The sequence below is a fragment of the Gymnoscopelus microlampas genome, assembly GCF_963454915.1.
Source record: "Gymnoscopelus microlampas genome assembly, chromosome: 16".
NCBI classification, from domain to species: Eukaryota; Metazoa; Chordata; class Actinopteri; order Myctophiformes; family Myctophidae; genus Gymnoscopelus; species Gymnoscopelus microlampas.
The window spans coordinates 22,875,984-22,893,515 of NC_139953.1; the positions used below are offsets into that span (position 1 = coordinate 22,875,984).

A 17,532-nucleotide genomic window follows, 5' to 3' on the forward strand; every position below is an offset into this window, starting at 1 on the left:
CATTCTCTTCTGATGTGCTTTATTACAGTCCAAGTTCCACAGATGACAGGTTACGAATGTCATGCCATTGCTACACAATGAGAAATGTGCTCATGAGGTAAATTCCATGTTATTAATTTGCTTCCCCCCACAAAATAGATGATCAGAAAAGCGTATTTACATAACATTGTACTTCAACTGCAGAACGATAACTTACTGTATATGTAGCTTCCATGTGCAAAAAATATCCTTTGTACGGGACAGGGCTCTTGAAATACAAGATGATGAAAAGAGGTGCAAACTAGAAAAAGTGCTCCTCGGAGCACAGGTCTCCGCCAGGTCAGGTAGGTTATTGTGGCCCAGAGGTGGGGACTTGGACTCGAGACTCGAGACTCGACTTGACTTGAAGTCCCGATTTTGATGACTTGAGACTTGCTTGACCAAATCAAAAATAGACTTGGACTTGCTTGGGACTTGAATGCCAAAGACTTGAGACTTGACTTGACTTGAACACTAAAGACTTGAGACTTGACTTGACTTGAGCCCTCGTGACTTGAAAATTCAAGTCTTTTCAAGTCACCTTCAAGTCACTTTCAAGTCACTTAAGCAAGCCAAAAATGTTTAAAAAAGTGTGCATCAACTATAATGTTATTAGTCAGAAATCCCGGCCGTCAGTGACACCTAGTGTAGTGTTGCCAAAGCTGCTTATTTACCCTAACCTTTGGACAAAATTTGGTTTGTTTTTGGCTTGTTTTTGGAAGTCGGTTCGCTTGTTTCTCTCCCGATACTTGGCAACACTGGCCCACATGTTGCACGTTACCAAACAAACAACACACCGGCTTCACTCCTGCCGTCGCTGCTGGAACTGAAGCCAGGTGGAATAAAATGTCAACTCCAGCAGTTATAGCTTTCGGTTTTAAAGATAGACAAGACGAGAAAAGCAGTATGCAAGGCAAGACCTATACTTCACATTAACATTACTGCGTGCTAAATGCAAACTATAACCAGTGGTGGAAAGTAACTAAGTACATTTATTCAAGTACTTTACTTAAGTACAATTTTGACTTATTTTTTACTTTACTGAAGTATTTGCAATTTTCAGTACTTTTACTTCTACATTATTTAGCAGACGCTTTTATCCAAAGCGACTTACAGTAAGTGCATTCAACATAGGTAGGGAACGAAACTACTAATCACCAGAAGTCTTAAGTGCATTTTCTGCAAAAACAAGCAACCAAGAGTATACCTAGCGCTAAGGTAAAAGTGCAATATATCAGCTACCTACTTCTACTCAACTACATATGAGAGGCAGATATTAGCCTACTTTTACTCCACTACAATTATTTGAAAATTTTAGGTACCAATTACTTTGTAGATTTTGGTTATTAATACAAAACATACATTGACCACTTCAGCGCTATATACATTTCCTCTTCTACCCCGGATTTGAACGCGGTTTCCAGTGCAAGTGCTGAAATTTCACCATCGTGATAATAGAGCCTGCCTGCTTGATCAGAGGATACACTGAATTTGTGTCAGATCCTGTGTCTAGGTGAGACATGGCCTTTGACATTATCTAAATGTCTCAATAGAAGAGCAGGGAGACAAAATACAACCACCCTGATTGTATAAGTTATATTGTAGTAACATACTCTACCATACAGATTGTACAAAATTACATTATATTAATTAAAAAGGGCCCTTTTAAACCCTGTCCTCAAGGAGGATATTAAAAGTACAGTATCTGCTTTCTGTTGGCCTGGAAGAACCCATGTTTTAAAACAAATGCAAATTGTGAAAAATGCTCATGATTTATGTAAATCTTTACATATCTTGAATTAACATTTTGACTTGTTTGGGACTCGAAGCAAAAGGTTAGGACTTGTTTGGGACTCGAAACAAAAGGTTAGGACTTGTTTGGGACTCGAAACAAAAGGTTAGGACTTGTTTGGGACTTGAAACAAAAGGTTAGGACTTGTGTGGGACTCGAACCAAAATGCTAAGGACTTGTGTGGGACTCGAAACAAAAAGCTGAGGACTTGGACTTGACTTGGGACTTGGCTGTGTTGACTTGGACTTGACTCGGGACTTGAGAGCAAAGACTTGAGACTCGACTTGGACTTGCAACATAGGGACTTGGTCCCACCTCTGTTGTGGCCTCCTGGTGGCGCTATAATAGGCCAATGTGAAAAGGGTGGCATTTCTTCTTAGGCCTTTCAATCGGACAAATAATCTAATTTTATCATTTAGAGTTTTCCCCCGTGAATGACAGAAGACAATTTTGCCAATGTTTGACCATTTTAATGTATGGTGGAGCCAAAATCGTCCCCCAAAAAACCTGTTAGGAGTATGTTTCAGGCAATTTAGAGTTGATTGGGAGTACTTTGTAGTGGAGTAATTTTTTTTTTCACCATTGTGTCACTACCGAAACGTTTTTGTGTCACTACCGAAACGAAAGTTAAATCCGAAAAAATCACTAAGTGTGGAGGCCAAAATCGTCCCCCCAAAAACCTGTTAGGAGTACGTTTCAGGCAATTTAGAGTTGATTTGTAGTACTTTGTAGTGGAGTCATTTTTTTTTTTCACCATTGTGTCACTACCGAAACGTTTTTGTGTCACTACCGAAACGAAAGTTAAATCCGAAAAAATCACTAAGTGTGGAGGCCAAAATCGTCCCCCCAAAAACCTGTTAGGAGTACGTTTCAGGCAATTTAGAGTTGATTGGTAGTACTTTGTGGTGGAGTAATTTTTTTTTCACCATTGTGTCACTACCGAAACGTTTTTGTGTCACTACCGAAACGAAAGTTAAATCCGAAAAAATCACTAAGTGTAGAGGCCAAAATCTTCCCCCCAAAACTTTGTAGTGGAGTAATTTTTTTTTTCACCATTGTGTCACTACCGAAACGTTTTTGTGTCACTACCGAAACGAAAGTTAAATCCGAAATAATCACTAAGTGTGGAGGCCAAAATCGTCCCCCCAAAAACCTATTAGGAGTACGTTTCAGGCAATTTAGTGTTGATTGGTAGTACTTTGTAGTGGAGTATTTTTTTTTCACCATTGTGTCACTACCGAAACGTTTTTGTGTCACTACCGAAACGAAAGTTAAATCCGAAACAATCACTAAGTGTGGAGGCCAAAATCGTCCCCCCAAAAACCTGTTAGGAGTACGTTTCAGGCAATTTAGAGTTGATTGGTACTGGTAGTACTTTGTGGTGGAGTATTTTTTTTTTCACCATTGTGTCACTACCGAAACTTTTTTGTGTCACTACCGAAACAAAAGTTAAATCCGAAAAAATCACTAAGTGTAGAGTCCAAAATCGTCCCCCCAAAACTTTGTAGTGGAGTAATTTTTTTTTTCACCATTGTGTCACTACCGAAACGTTTTTGTGTCACTACCGAAACCAAAGTTAAATCCGAAAAAATCACTAAGTGTGGAGGCCAAAATCGTCCCCCCAAAAACCTGTTAGGAGTACGTTTCAGGCAATTTAGAGTTGATTGGTAGTACTTTGTAGTGACTTTTTTTTTTGGTCCCTAAAATTCATCGAGCTCTGGACTTTTTCACCATTGTGTCACTACCGAAACGAAAGTTTGTCACTACCGAAACGAAAGTTAAATCCAAAAAAATCACTAAGTGTGGAGGCCAAAATCGTCCCCCCAAAAACCTCTTATGTGCTTTACTAGCATTGGAAAATAATGGGTACAATTTCATCCATTAAAAAGGTAGGCCTACAGAAATTGATTTGATGACTGAACCAATGTAAGACCCATCTTTAATAATAACCATTCATTACTTAAAAGTTAATATCTCTGTATGATGGCATGCACTGCCCACACCCCCGAATCGGGGGGTCTGGGGGTCCTCCCCCAGGTGAATTTTGGGAGTTTGTCAGTTTGATACCAAATCCAGTAGAAAACCAGAAGAAATGACAATCCAGAAGAGTGTCAGGAGACATGCTCAAAAACCAGGAGACTCATGCGGGATCCAGGAGTGTTGGCAGCCCTGAAAAGGTGGGTTAAGTATTACGTCCTCCGATGCATTTTCCATGCTAGCGTAGCTCAAGAGATAATTACAGGGTTTATAAAAGTAAAATTTAGGATTCTCTCACAGAACATTTTCAAAAGGTGGGTTAAGTATTATGTTCTCAGTTGCATCTTTCATGCCACCACGGCTCAAGAGTGAACTCTGCGGTTTGTAAACCGAAGGTTTAAGGTTCCAAACTCCATTTTCACTGTCCATCTAAATTCTAAAAGGTGGTTTAAGTATTACGTTTTCATTCATATTGTCCATATCTGTGTGGCTCAAGAGATAAGGACAGAGTCTGAAAGCAGAAGGTTTGGGGTTCAAAGCTCCTGAAGAACATTTTCACTGTCCATCTAAATTCTAAAAGGTTGGTTTAAATATTACATTTTCATTAATATTGTCCACATCTGTGTGGCTCAAGAGATAAGTACAGGGTCTGAAAGCAGAAGGTTTGGGGTTCAAAGCTCCTGATACCCAGGGGGCAAAGGGGGGTATGCTGCATTTGCTCTGCTATAAAAGGTTGGCCACCAGAAATAATATCTATGACCCCGTAGGATCACAACCTATATGGACAACCCGGTCAATTTTTTGCTGGAAATCCAATATGGCCGCCTCAATATTGGCCCCTATCAGTACCCAGGGGCAAAGAGGGGTATGCTGCATTTGCCCTGCCATAAAAGGTTGGCCACCAGAAATAATATCTATGACCCAGTAGGATCACAACCTATATGGACAACCCGGTCAACTTGCTCCTGGAAATCCAATATGGCCGCCTCAATATTGGCCCCTATCAGAAAATAGCTTTGGCAATAACTTTTGAACCACATGGGCTAGAAATAAAAACTTGGTGTCTATTTCATGGTTTCAGAGCATGAGGAACTCAATGGAATACTTATCTTTATGATTGGGTGTGTCTGGTCCTTTAATTTGCATATTTCCAAGATGGACGCCACGCGAAAATGAGTTTTACTATGACTTTTACAGTGACAGCTTACTGTTATGGCAAAAAGTCTGCTTTTTAAGCAATATGAACACATTTGGTCAGTTTGAGCTTTCATTTCTATTTTGGCAATATGGCTGCAGTCATGAATAATGTATGGTATTACATTTTCCCCCAGATTTATTGATTTATAGATCTATAGTTGTGGGGATGATTGCAGAGAAAAATCGGAGAAAATTCCCACAATGTATCTTATGTATCATTTTAATAAACTAAATACAATATAAACATACACATGCACACTCCAAGACTTGCCAAAAACTTCAACTTTAGGGCTATACAAATTAACATAGTGGTATGCATTCAAGTAACATAACAAAATATAGACTACTTAGTGACAAATAGAGTAAAGGCGGAGTTGAGGTTGCCTACAAAAGGTTCATTTTGACCTCTATGGTGCTGTCTTGCCTGCTTCTAAAGCCAATGATACTATGGTACAATGCTATTCACTGTCACTGTTGTCATGTGTTGCACTGATCCTGCTGCATCGTGTCTCCAGTACCTGGCAACGGCATCCTAAGTAGCATGGAATTGCCTTCTTTGCACAGGAACAGAGGCATGATATTGCCTTGTTCATTGACAAAGGCAAGGCTGGCTGCAAGGGGGACTGCATTGCTAGCACTGAGAGACCATCCATACTCTGTGAAAGAAGGAATATCCGGCTTGGCGATATGTGCACATTTATCTATTATGGTTGCTAGAGCAGCTCTTCTCAGGTGCAGGTCAAAGGCATTCTCTGTCGGGGGCAGCAGCTTTAAGAGGGTTGATCTATTATTGAGGAACTTGTACACTCTAAGCTTACTCAGGTCAAAATCCTCCGGGTGGTCCGCTTTGGATGTATATACAGCAATTGTGAGGTCTCGTGCCTGATTGATGACGTCACATGAGAGGGAATCAGAAGAGTTTTCACCAAACTCCTCAAGTGCAGGGAGATCCAGACGCATGCTGGCCTTGAACCATGCCTTCTTCCCAGTGAAGAAGGGATAGCTGGTGGTATCTCTGCCACTTAAACTATGGATAAAGGGCAGGGCACGACACTCTGCAAGCCCCAGTGCTGATACCATTTGATGGATAGGAAGGTATGAATTTTGCTCTGTTCTCACCCACAACTCTGGAAGGCATCTGAGATGGGTTGCTGCATAGTAAAGGCACATGATGATGATGTCTGTGTCATTGGCATGGATGACAACTCTGTCAACTTTGTCATTCTGGACACTGTACAGGGTGTGGAGTATTATTCTTATATCAGCTTCCTGTTGTGTGGATTCTAGTGCAGGGACATCTTCAATAGACCCCTCCGTGATCACCACACTCCTTGTCTCTTCTTTAAACCGCCCACCCAGGTAAAGATGTGTTGGACCAAGGGCCGACTTAAGTTTCTCATTTTCACACCATTCGTCACAGAGGAAACTGAATAGGTTTGCCTTGTTAGGCTGACACAGCAAAAAACTCCTGAGGATCTGGAGCTGTGTAACGCATACTGACTTCATATTCTTTGGTAGGTTTTGGTCGAGCATATCTGTGTTCTTGCTCAGCTGTCTTAAGACTAGGTCCACTGTACCGGTCACAACAGAAGTGAATGATCTCTGTGCCAGCAGGCACATCATTCAACAGCAGACGTTGGTATCGTTCAGCGATTGTTCCAAATGCTTCACCTTTCAGGAACGACCAATGGCGTATGGCATACATGGCATCAATAACTACTGCTGTTGTTGTTCTGTCTTCTGTAGGCAGGTCAGGGATGCATGCAACTTTGGTCTCCTCTTTCAGGACCTTCTCAAGGCTTGCCTTGGTACCTGTTCTCATCCTGCCATCTTCATGGAAGAGGGAAGGGGGAAGCCACTGCACTCGTGGTTGCCTATAAAGTCAACAAGGTTGAGTTCTCCACCACTGGCTATGATTTGGGTCATGCGCAGGAGGGCAGTAATTTCATTGCTCTTGCCAGGTGCTGAGGTTTTCCCCTTAGATTTTTTAGATTTTGTGTTTTGAGTGTGGGAGGTGTTAAGCTTCATTATGCTTGTCTTCTTCTGTTCACTGGACAATGACTCACACAGTGCCTTCAGACCCAGTTCTTTCACACTCATCAAGTGGTCCTTGACTGTGGAATCAGCACACTGTCCTGTAGATATGTTGATCGTGGATGATGTGCTCACTGTAAATGGGTTAGTCTCCACTGCTACCATGACCTTGACTACCATCTCTGCATCCCGGATTACACGACTCTGACCAGACTCATGGTGTGGGTTGGAGGAGTGGAGGTGGAGCATAGACTTGAGCTCTGCAGAGACAGCTGCAGTGAGTGGTTTTGTGTAGACCCATTTTGTCCTGGCAGCAGGGCTGAGTCAGTGTAATGCCATCCAGACTGCTTGCTTCCTTGGCATCGGCATTATAGGTCTGCTCCAGTAGCATGTCAAGAGAAACACTGTTGTGGCTGCCATCTGCTCGTCTGCCAACAAATACACCTGCCATCAGTGCTTCATGTACCTCTGAAGCTGTTTCTGGTAGTTTCTTCATCTCAGCCAAATACAGAGGTAAAGATTGCTGCCCGTACTTGTAGTGGCCTGCTGCACTGAGGTAGGGTAGCATTCTTGGTGATTCACAGAGATGTCCTGTCCAGTCACCTTCCCGATCGTAGTAGATAAACCTTTGGAGAATATCTGACATCTCCAGGAAGGTTGCCCAGAGGCCTGCAATTGGTTGCCCATTCAATGATTCCTGAAAAAGCAGCAGCTGCTCTCTTAGGACTGCAATCTCTGGACTGCCATCTCTGTTGCCATAACAGTCAGCTGTCACTGTAAAAGTCATAGTAAAACTCATTTTCGCGTGGCGTCCATCTTGGAAATATGCAAATTAAAGGTCCAGACACACCCAATCATAAAGATAAGTATTCCATTGAGTTTCTCATGCTCTGAAACCATGAAATAGACACCAAGCTTTTATTTCTAGCCCATCTGGTTCAAAAGTTATTGCCAAAGCTATTTTCTGATAGGGGCCAATATTGGGGCGGCCATATTGGATTTCCAGCAGCAAGTTGACCGGGTTGTCCATATAGGTTGTGATCCTACTGGGTCATAGATATTATTTCTGGTGGCCAACCTTTTAGGGCAGGGCAAATGCAGCATACCCCCATTAGCCCCTGGGTACTGATAGGGGCCAATATTGAGGCGGCCATATTGGATTTCCAGCAAAAAATTGACCGGGTTGTCCATATAGGTTGTGATCCTACGGGGTCATAGATATTATTTCTGGTGGCCAACCTTTTATAGCAGGGCAAATGCAGCATTCAAAAAAAAAGGGGGTTTTGCCCCCTGGGTATGAAGAACATTTTCACTGTCCATCTAAATTCTAAAAGGTGGTTTAACTATTACGTTTTCATTCATATTGGCCATATCTGTGTGGCTCAAGAGATAAGTACAGGGCCTGAAAGCAAAAGGTTTGAGGTTCAAAGCTCCTGAAGAATATATTCACTGTCCATCTAAATTCTAAAACCTTAAAACCTTAAATTCATGGGAGCGCATCACTATTGTCTGCGTCACTTCCGTTCCCACGCTGTCTATCTTTCCATTCACAAATCTAGTGAGCACGCCCAATCTGCAGCCAGCCAATCAGCGATCGGGCTCCACTCTATCAAATATCACTGCCACTAAACTGTCATTCTCCTTTCAGTCGGCGAACAGCAACCCACCTCCATCCCCAGCTCCACCTCAGATGTTCAAGAGCCGAAGGGAGGTCGATTCTTCTGCACTGCCACCACCAGCGTCTAGACTCCATGGGGACTTTCCTTCCTATTCATCTATGCACATTAAAATGCGATGGAGTCTAATCTAAGTCTTGTTTCAAATTGGCGTGATCTCTCTTTTATTGAAATGTGGCCGGGATGTGTGATGGTCTAAGCGTCAAACTCTCAGTGCAGAGATTCTATGTTCAAATCCCAATTCTCTTATAGGTCAGTGCTGGAGTATTTCAATTTACATTAACTGCTTTGAGGACAGTCAGGGACAGGGTATGATTATACGATATCAACAGATAAGATAAATAATGAATGAAGTGTTCTTAACTATATACTTTATCGGCGAAAAAAAGTAGTCTGTGGTTGTTTGAAAAAGTAGCCTAATGTCTCAAGCGGGAGATGAACCCAAACTCCCAAAAGTAATGGACTGGAAGTCTAATGATAAACGAGGTGCGCCACTCAGGCCGACGCTGACGAACGGTATTTGGGCTCTATTAGAATGTGACACACACACACACACACACACACACACACACACACACACACACACACACACACACACACACACACACACACACACACACACACACACACACACACACACACATACATACACATAGCAGATCTACAAGCTTACGATGTGACGCATTGTGAGCTTTCAGGCAACACAGAAATGGGGGGGAGTGTTATTATTTCCACACAACAACTGTAAGGTATATTAATGACATAGTTCAAAGTTGAAAATGGGTGGTTTTCCCCTTTAAATGGAATGGTTATTGTGAAACATGTACCAGATAAAGACTACATAAAATACATACAACTTGAATTCTACTCCACTACATATTAGATCCAAATATTGTTCTTTTACTCCACTAAATGTATTTGAGAACTTTAGTTACTAGTTACTTTAAAGATATAAATTATAATATTATAAAACATGCATTAAACACTTTAGTCCTATGTGTGTGTGTGTGTGTGTGTGTGTGTGTGTGTGTGTGTGTGTGTGTGTGTGTGTGTGTGTGTCTGTCAAAAAAATAGTAGCCTGTACTCGTTTCCCTTTGCCGCATCCACAATGCATGGGGCGCTTAAAGTTAAATATCTCCCAAACTACAAATGATTTCAAAGAAAAAATCTCAAGCATGCATGTCCACAGTAAGGTGGATTTTTTGAACTGTGAATGGAGTTTCTAGGTGAAAGTGTTTTTTTGAGGTCCCAAATTCTTCCATCGACCTCCATGTTAAATCTCTGAACTTTTAAAGGAGTACAATTCTAAAACTATTAAACATTTCAAAGATTCCTTTTCAGGCAAACATGTCCACAGTAAGATGAACATTTTAAAGTATGAATGGGGTTACTAGCAGTAAGTATGTAGGATTAGTAGCCTGTACTCGTTTCCCTTTGCCGCATCCACAATGCATGGGGCGCTTAAAGTTAAATATCTCCCAAACTACAAATGATTTCAAAGAAAAAATCTCAAGCATGCATGTCCACAGTAAGGTGGATTTTTTGAACTGTGAATGGAGTTTCTAGGTGAAAGTGTTTTTTTGAGGTCCCAAATTCTTCCATCGACCTCCATGTTAAATCTCTGAACTTTTAAAGGAGTACAATTCTAAAACTATTAAACATTTCAAAGATTCCTTTTCAGGCAAACATGTCCACAGTAAGATGAACATTTTAAAGTATGAATGGGGTTACTAGCAGTAAGTATGTAGGATTTAGTAGCCTGTACTCGTTTCCCTTTGCCGCATCCACAATGCATGGAGCGCTTAAAGTTAAATATCTCCCAAACTACAAATGATTTCAAAGAAAAAATCTCAAGCATGCATGTCCACAGTAAGGTGGATTTTTTGAACTGTGAATGGAGTTTCTAGGTGAAAGTGTTTTTTTGAGGTCCCAAATTCTTCCATCGACCTCCATGTTAAATCTCTGAACTTTTAAAGGAGTACAATTCTAAAACTATTAAACATTTCAAAGATTCCTTTTCAGGCAAACATGTCCACAGTAAGATGAACATTTTAAAGTATGAATGGGGTTACTAGCAGTAAGTATGTAGGATTAGTAGCCTGTACTCGTTTCCCTTTGCCGCATCCACAATGCATGGGGCGCTTAAAGTTAAATATCTCCCAAACTACAAATGATTTCAAAGAAAAAATCTCAAGCATGCATGTCCACAGTAAGGTGGATTTTTTGAACTGTGAATGGAGTTTCTAGGTGAAAGTGTTTTTTTGAGGTCCCAAATTCTTCCATCGACCTCCATGTTAAATCTCTGAACTTTTAAAGGAGTACAATTCTAAAACTATTAAACATTTCAAAGATTCCTTTTCAGGCAAACATGTCCACAGTAAGATGAACATTTTAAAGTATGAATGGGGTTACTAGCAGTAAGTATGTAGGATTAGTAAACTGTTCCATTCCTACATTTGACCTCTTGTGTTGTGTCAGCCTGATCACCAGAGAATTAGTATACATTGCACGGATTTGTGCACGTCATTCCGTGCATAGTCGCCTAGAAACCCCCAAATTCCGTGCATATGTACGGGGAGTCCCACGGTGGGCGTAACCGCAGTCGCAACCCGGAAAAAACAGGAAGTAGAGCAGTCCCCACAACAAAATTTACGATTCTGTGCCTATCGGTACGTAACTCAAACGCCGCTGAGTAGGCTCAAGGGAATGTCGCAATGTTCAGGACGGCACCCTGCGACGTCGTATGCGGACGTCCATACGACGTTCCGAGTCAGACCTCCCTCAGTCAGCTACTTACTGACTGAGATCCTGACTCAGACGTCGTTTGGACGTCCGTTTTGGACGTCCATACGACGTCGCAGGGGGCGCTGTTTCCCCCTTTTGTTTTGTGCAACTTTGAATTACGAGTTTCCTATTGAACTTTTAAGTGTTTACATGGCTTTTCCCAACCTATAGCCTGAGTAACTCATGAAGACTATTATCTTCTATATCTGTGATGCCAAAAATAAGGTCATTACAGTATATACAGTCATTACATGTATATGTATGTATGTATGTATATATGTATGTGTGTGTGTGTGTGTGTGTGTGTGTGTGTGTGTGTGTGTATATATATATATATGTATATGTATATATGTATATATGTATGTATATATATGTATGTCAGACATTTTTTATAATCTAAAAAAAAGGGGAGGGACGCAGTCCCCCCGATGGTCCTCCAGTACGTTGATGGCATGGGACTTGAACCTGCAAACTGTCTGTAGCAGAGGCAACCGATCAAGATCAAGAAACACCGAACTCTACCACTGCGCCAACTCACCTTTGGGCCCTTTGCAGGTATCTCTTCGTGCTTTTTACTTGTTTTTTTGTATTTTGGCCTTGAAAATCTCAAAGTACTACAACTTCAAAATATGAGACAACCGGGATTTGAACATGGAACCTGTGCACTGAGAGTCTGACCTTTAGACCACTACCCCATCTCTCAGCCACTCCCGGCACAGTTCTCTTTGTGATGTTGACTTTCTTTTTTGTATTTTGGCCTTGAAAATCTCAAAGTACTACAACATTACGATAATATCTTATTGTCAGTTTGCACTGAAATTTGTCTTGCGACCCAAACAGCCATGTATGCAACATATAACAGTACACGCATTTGACATGACATTGAAGTATGGGACGACTGGGATTTGAACATGAACCCTCTGTGCTGAGAATCCAACCTTTGGACCACTACCCCATCTCTCAGCCACTCCCTTCACATGTCTCTTCGTGCTTTTGACTGCTTTTTTGTATTTTGGCCTTGAAAATGTCAAAGTACTACAACTTTGAAGTATGGGAGAACTGGGATTTCAACATGGAACTTCTGAGCTGAGAGTCCGACCTTTGGACCACTACCCCATCTCTCAGCCACTCCCATCATATATCTTCGTAGGCTTGAAGTGTTTATATGTCAGCCTTCAGTTAGTAAAGTTGAAAAGCAATGAATCATAGAATGACTCGGATTTTAACATGTTATCTCCATGCCGAGTCTGATCTTTAAACCGCTACACCATCTCTCAGCCACTCCCATCATATGTCTCTTTGTACTCTGGAAGTTTTTATGGTGTAAGACACTGTAAGACAAATAGGATGGAATATGAAATATCGGACAGATCCATCAGAATCACATGACTATGGAGATACTGTATACCAATGTGCGTGTTTTTTGGACAGAATCTGAAGGAATAATCTCGAAAAATGTATTTCACATAAGTCGGCCTCCTGGTGGCCTGTAAAAAGCAGATGTGAGAAATGCAGTGTAGATGTTTTTCCTTGGCCTCAAGGGAGTGTGCGTGCAAAGTTACACGCAGATCGGTACAGTTATAGTTAAAAATGCAAATCGGCCTGTTATAGCGCCACCATGAGGCTGATTTAAAAATTTTCAAGTGGCATTTCTTCCTCGGCCTAGTGGGAATGTGCGTGTGCAATTGTATGGAAATAGCAAGCGGCATTCATGATTTGAGGCAGTTTGTTCAAAACGGACCAATCCTGCAAACTTTGGAAGCCAACCTTAGCCAATGAGGATGCAATATGGGAAATCGGATCCGGGTTGATCACATGACTATAGAGATACTGTGTACCGATTTGCACAACGTTTGATTAAAAGCTGTAGGTGTAATGGGAAAAAATGGGTTTTGCACAAATCGGCCTCCTGGTGGCGCTATGACAGGCCCATGTGAAAATGTGGGGCAGAGGTTCTGAATTGGCATCCAGGGAGTGGGTGTACACAGTTTCGCAGCGACCGGGCCAACGACCGGGCCAACGGTGCCGGAGATTAGCTGGTAACACACAGACAGGACACACGGACACACGGACGGACGGACAGGGGGAAAAACATACTCTCTCGCCATGCCTTTCGGCCCGGTGGAGACAATTAAAGTGCATTATATAACAAACGAGACGGACAGACGAGAAAATGAAGAGTGAACTGAAGTATGTAAAGACAAATCATGGACACAGAAGATTGTGCAAAAGTGTGAACCAATGATTTCGCCCGTTTACATTGCTGCACTTTATGACGTTTCAAGGTCATGAAATATTTTCCACAGACGGAAGGCACAGTCAGCTGTTACACAGAGGATCTCTATAGGTCACTGACTTTATATTGGTCATGTGACAGCAAGAGGAGTCCTGTTCCCTGTGTCCCAGCCTGTCACTGACAGTCAGTGCATAGATCGAAGCCTATTCTGCAGTTTCTGAGCTACTGGGACAAACTCTGACTCCCAGCATGATCGATGGAAATCCCCCATGTCATCACTGGCTGTCCACTGCAGAGCTTCGTCTTCATCTGAAAGAATTGGGGGAGAAGCGGATTAAGAGTGACGCTTAGTACGGCCTGATGATAAAAATGCTACGGTCTTCCTATACCTAAGTATGTGCTGAGTGTCTCCAGAAGTGTCTCTCTCTCCTGTGTGTCCAATAGAGCAAGGGAGTCTCTCTGTGATCCACTCTGCTCTGTGAGGTTCCATAGGGCCTGACACACTTGGCCTGCTAGCTGCCAGTCCCCTGGTCCAAAGTCTCTGAGACAGTCTGCCAGCCTACATGCACACGCGCACACACACACACACACACACACACACACACACACACACACACACACACACACACACACACACACACACACACACACACACACACACACACACACACACACACACACACACACACACACACACACACACACACACACACACACCACTTAGTACGGCGATACTGCTTTCTGGAGAAAAAAAAAAGATTTTCAAGATTTTCATTTTCTAACAACACGCCACATTGTGACACGTTGTTAGCTTGAAAATCTCTTGTCAGCAAGCGACCTCATCGTGTGATGGAAAATAAATTGAGCTTAATTCCCTGCCAGCCTTGGAGGTCATGTGAATCTCTGTCTCTACGTAGTTCAGTCATATGATTGTGTGTGTGTGTGTGTGTGTGTGTGTGTGTGTGTGTGTGTGTGTGTGTGTGTGTGTGTGTGTGTGTGTGTGAGAGTGTGTGTGTGTGTGTGTGTGTGTGTGTGTGTGTGTGTGTGTGTGTGTGTGTGTGTGTGTGTGTGTGTGTGTGTGTGTGTGTGTGTGTGTGTGTGTGTGTGCGTGTGTGTGAGAGAGTGTGCGCACGCGTGTGTGTGTTTGAAACGAAAGTTTCCTGGGGTTGCAGATTAATGTCTTACACAGAAGAACTTCAAAGCCTATTCAATGTGTAGCCCATTAGTGTTCCAGTTAGGGAGAAGTTTCAGCTGGACTACTGTTCTTCTTCAACAGAACTGATGCCACTGGAACTATCTAATAGTTTCCAAAACAACACTTGTTTTTTCCACACACAAAAATGCAGTACGATTAACAAGGGGAAACACACATAGAAGAGAATTACCGCACGCACGCACGCACGCACGCGCGCGCGCGCGCGCACGCACGCACGCACACACACACACACACACACACACACACACACACACACACACACACACACACACACACACACACACACACACACACACACACACAATCTGTTTCCTTACTTGCCAGCACCACTCTCTAGAGAGAGTGTGACCCTGTTAGGGGGGTCCAGTGCCAAGTTGGTGAGGATCCCACAGGCTGAGAAACACACATCACAGTTTTTAGAGTCCAGCAGGGTCACCACAATCTGGTACACTATAAGGAGAGAGAGAGAGAGAGAGAGAGAGAGAGAGAGAGAGAGAGAGAGAGAGAGAGAGAGAGAGAGAGAGGGGATTCAAAAGGCAACATGAACAAAGGGTGCAGGAGATAATAAGGCTGCAGTCGTGCTTCCAATCACAGATGGTCTTTAATCTGACTGTGCTCGGCCTTGCAGATAAGTCAACATGACGCAGACAGCCAGGTTCTTTATAAGGCGAGATCATTCTGTAATGTTACAAAATGATAACACATCAGGAAATCATGTCTTGTTTTATTCCCAGGGTGTGTGAAAAAGTAGATGGAGTTACAAAATCTTAGTGTAGTCAGGACCCATCTTTCATGCTAGGTGATCTTTTTTTAAATTATCACTATGTGACATTATTGAGTGAACAATTCATCACTGGTTAATTCTGCGGTCAGTTATTTCCCTATAGCAGACCGCTGTTCTCAATGACACACCGCTGATCTGCCTCTTTTTACGTGTCAGTGACAAAACAGGGTTGGCAAGATGACAGATGTATGTATCAAGTTTGTTAAAATGTCATTTGAAAAGACATGCGCCAGAAAATTAACATTTCTAAACTTGCCTTGGGAACAGTCGATGTTTGGGAAGCACTAAAGTATGGGCCACACAATTGACAGGGGGGGGGGGGGGGGGGGGGGCTCTTGACCACGCTGGGGGTCCCCCCCCAGGAAATGTTTAAGTATTTCCAGTATTCTTGTGAGCCAGTGAGAGATGGTGTAATGGGATAGTGATCAGACTCTCAGCACAGAGGTTCCATGTTCAGGCGGCTCTTGACCACGCTGGGGGTCCCCCCCCCCCAGGAAATGTTTAATTATTTCCAGTATTCTTGTGAGCCAGTGAGAGATGGTGTAATGGGATAGTGATCAGACTCTCAGCACAGAGGTTCCATGTTCAAATCCCAGTCGTCCCATATTTCAATGTTGTAGGCCTACTTTAAGATTTTCAAGGCCAAACAGTACCGATCTTTGGCTGTGTATTTGGAATACATGAAATATCATATGTAATATCACAGACATTCTAAGGCTATATGGGGCCCAGCCTATAATTGATTATTGATATGTTGCATGCCATTTTATTCTATAATGACTATTTTTTTTATCCTATCCCCATTTCAAAGTAGGAAATTAAATAGCTTTTTATTTTTCGGTTTGAGTTAAAGTTTTTTTATATTGTGTTCATTTTGAGTTTTGAACCTACAACCTATGGTTTACAAACCTGTAACTTATCGCTGGAGCCACGCTGGCATGCAAGCAGTGAGTGCAAGCAGTGAATACAAGCAAAACTCTTAACACATCCCTTGTGCTACAGAGGTACAGAAAATATCAGTGACAAGTCAATACTTGACCTGATGGAATTTAGATGCAGAAAATGTTCACACTGGTGGTTTCAAACCACAACCCTTCTGTTTACAAAGCATGGAAGACACAGGTGACAACTACATAGTTATGAAAATGTTGGATGGTTTTGATTGGTCTGTAGTTGTAGCCTACAGAGGAACTGACCTTTTCATATCCACATCAAAGCTGTCATTTTAAATCAAAAAGCAACCATAATTGAACATGTCTTGTCCATATTCTCATTCTCGCTTGCTCTTCAGTGAAGTATTAGAGTCAGTGCAAACTTAGACAAAACATGAGAGGCTGAGGATTTGAACTCTCAACCTCTGCTTTAAGAAGCATATATTTTACAGTTGCACCACTGTCTATTATGGAAATCTTGTGGTCTTTGTAATGTAGGATTGATAGCTCACAGTTTCGCTGGATAGAAAGGCTCTAGTCTAACTTCCCTCATCAAATGCTGCCAGCATACTGAACTGAGAAGTTAAACAAAACACAAACACACCTGGCCCTAATCAGCTGGCAGTCCCTCTCTGATTGGATGAACTAAAATGATCAATTACATGACTCAATAAACATAATACCCAAATATAATAAAGTCCTTCATCACATGCTCTTCAGTGAAATATTTAGAGCCAGTGCAAACTTAAACAAAACATGCAAGGCTGAGATTTACAAAGTACATATTTTACCACTGCACCACTGTGTTCTGTGGGATACACATTGTGTCGGAAAGTTTTTAATTGAATTCTTTTGTAAATATTTTCTGCTTTATTTGACAGTGACA

General features: G+C 42.1%; 1 protein-coding gene across 1 annotated transcript in view; it reads right to left on the reverse strand.

Moving 5' to 3' along the window:
• Positions 1-12,891: 12,891 nt before the first annotated feature.
• armc2 (armadillo repeat containing 2) overlaps positions 12,892-17,532 on the reverse strand; it is a gene marked incomplete at its 5' end in the record, with an annotated part of 28,466 nt that continues 23,825 nt past the window's right edge. Inside the window, 3 exons of the mRNA XM_084082110.1 lie at positions 12,892-14,023; positions 14,104-14,273; positions 15,248-15,380. Coding sequence (XP_083938236.1) covers positions 13,899-14,023; positions 14,104-14,273; positions 15,248-15,380 — 428 coding nt within the window. The 3' untranslated portion in view covers positions 12,892-13,898. The remainder of the gene's footprint in view (positions 14,024-14,103; positions 14,274-15,247; positions 15,381-17,532) is intronic.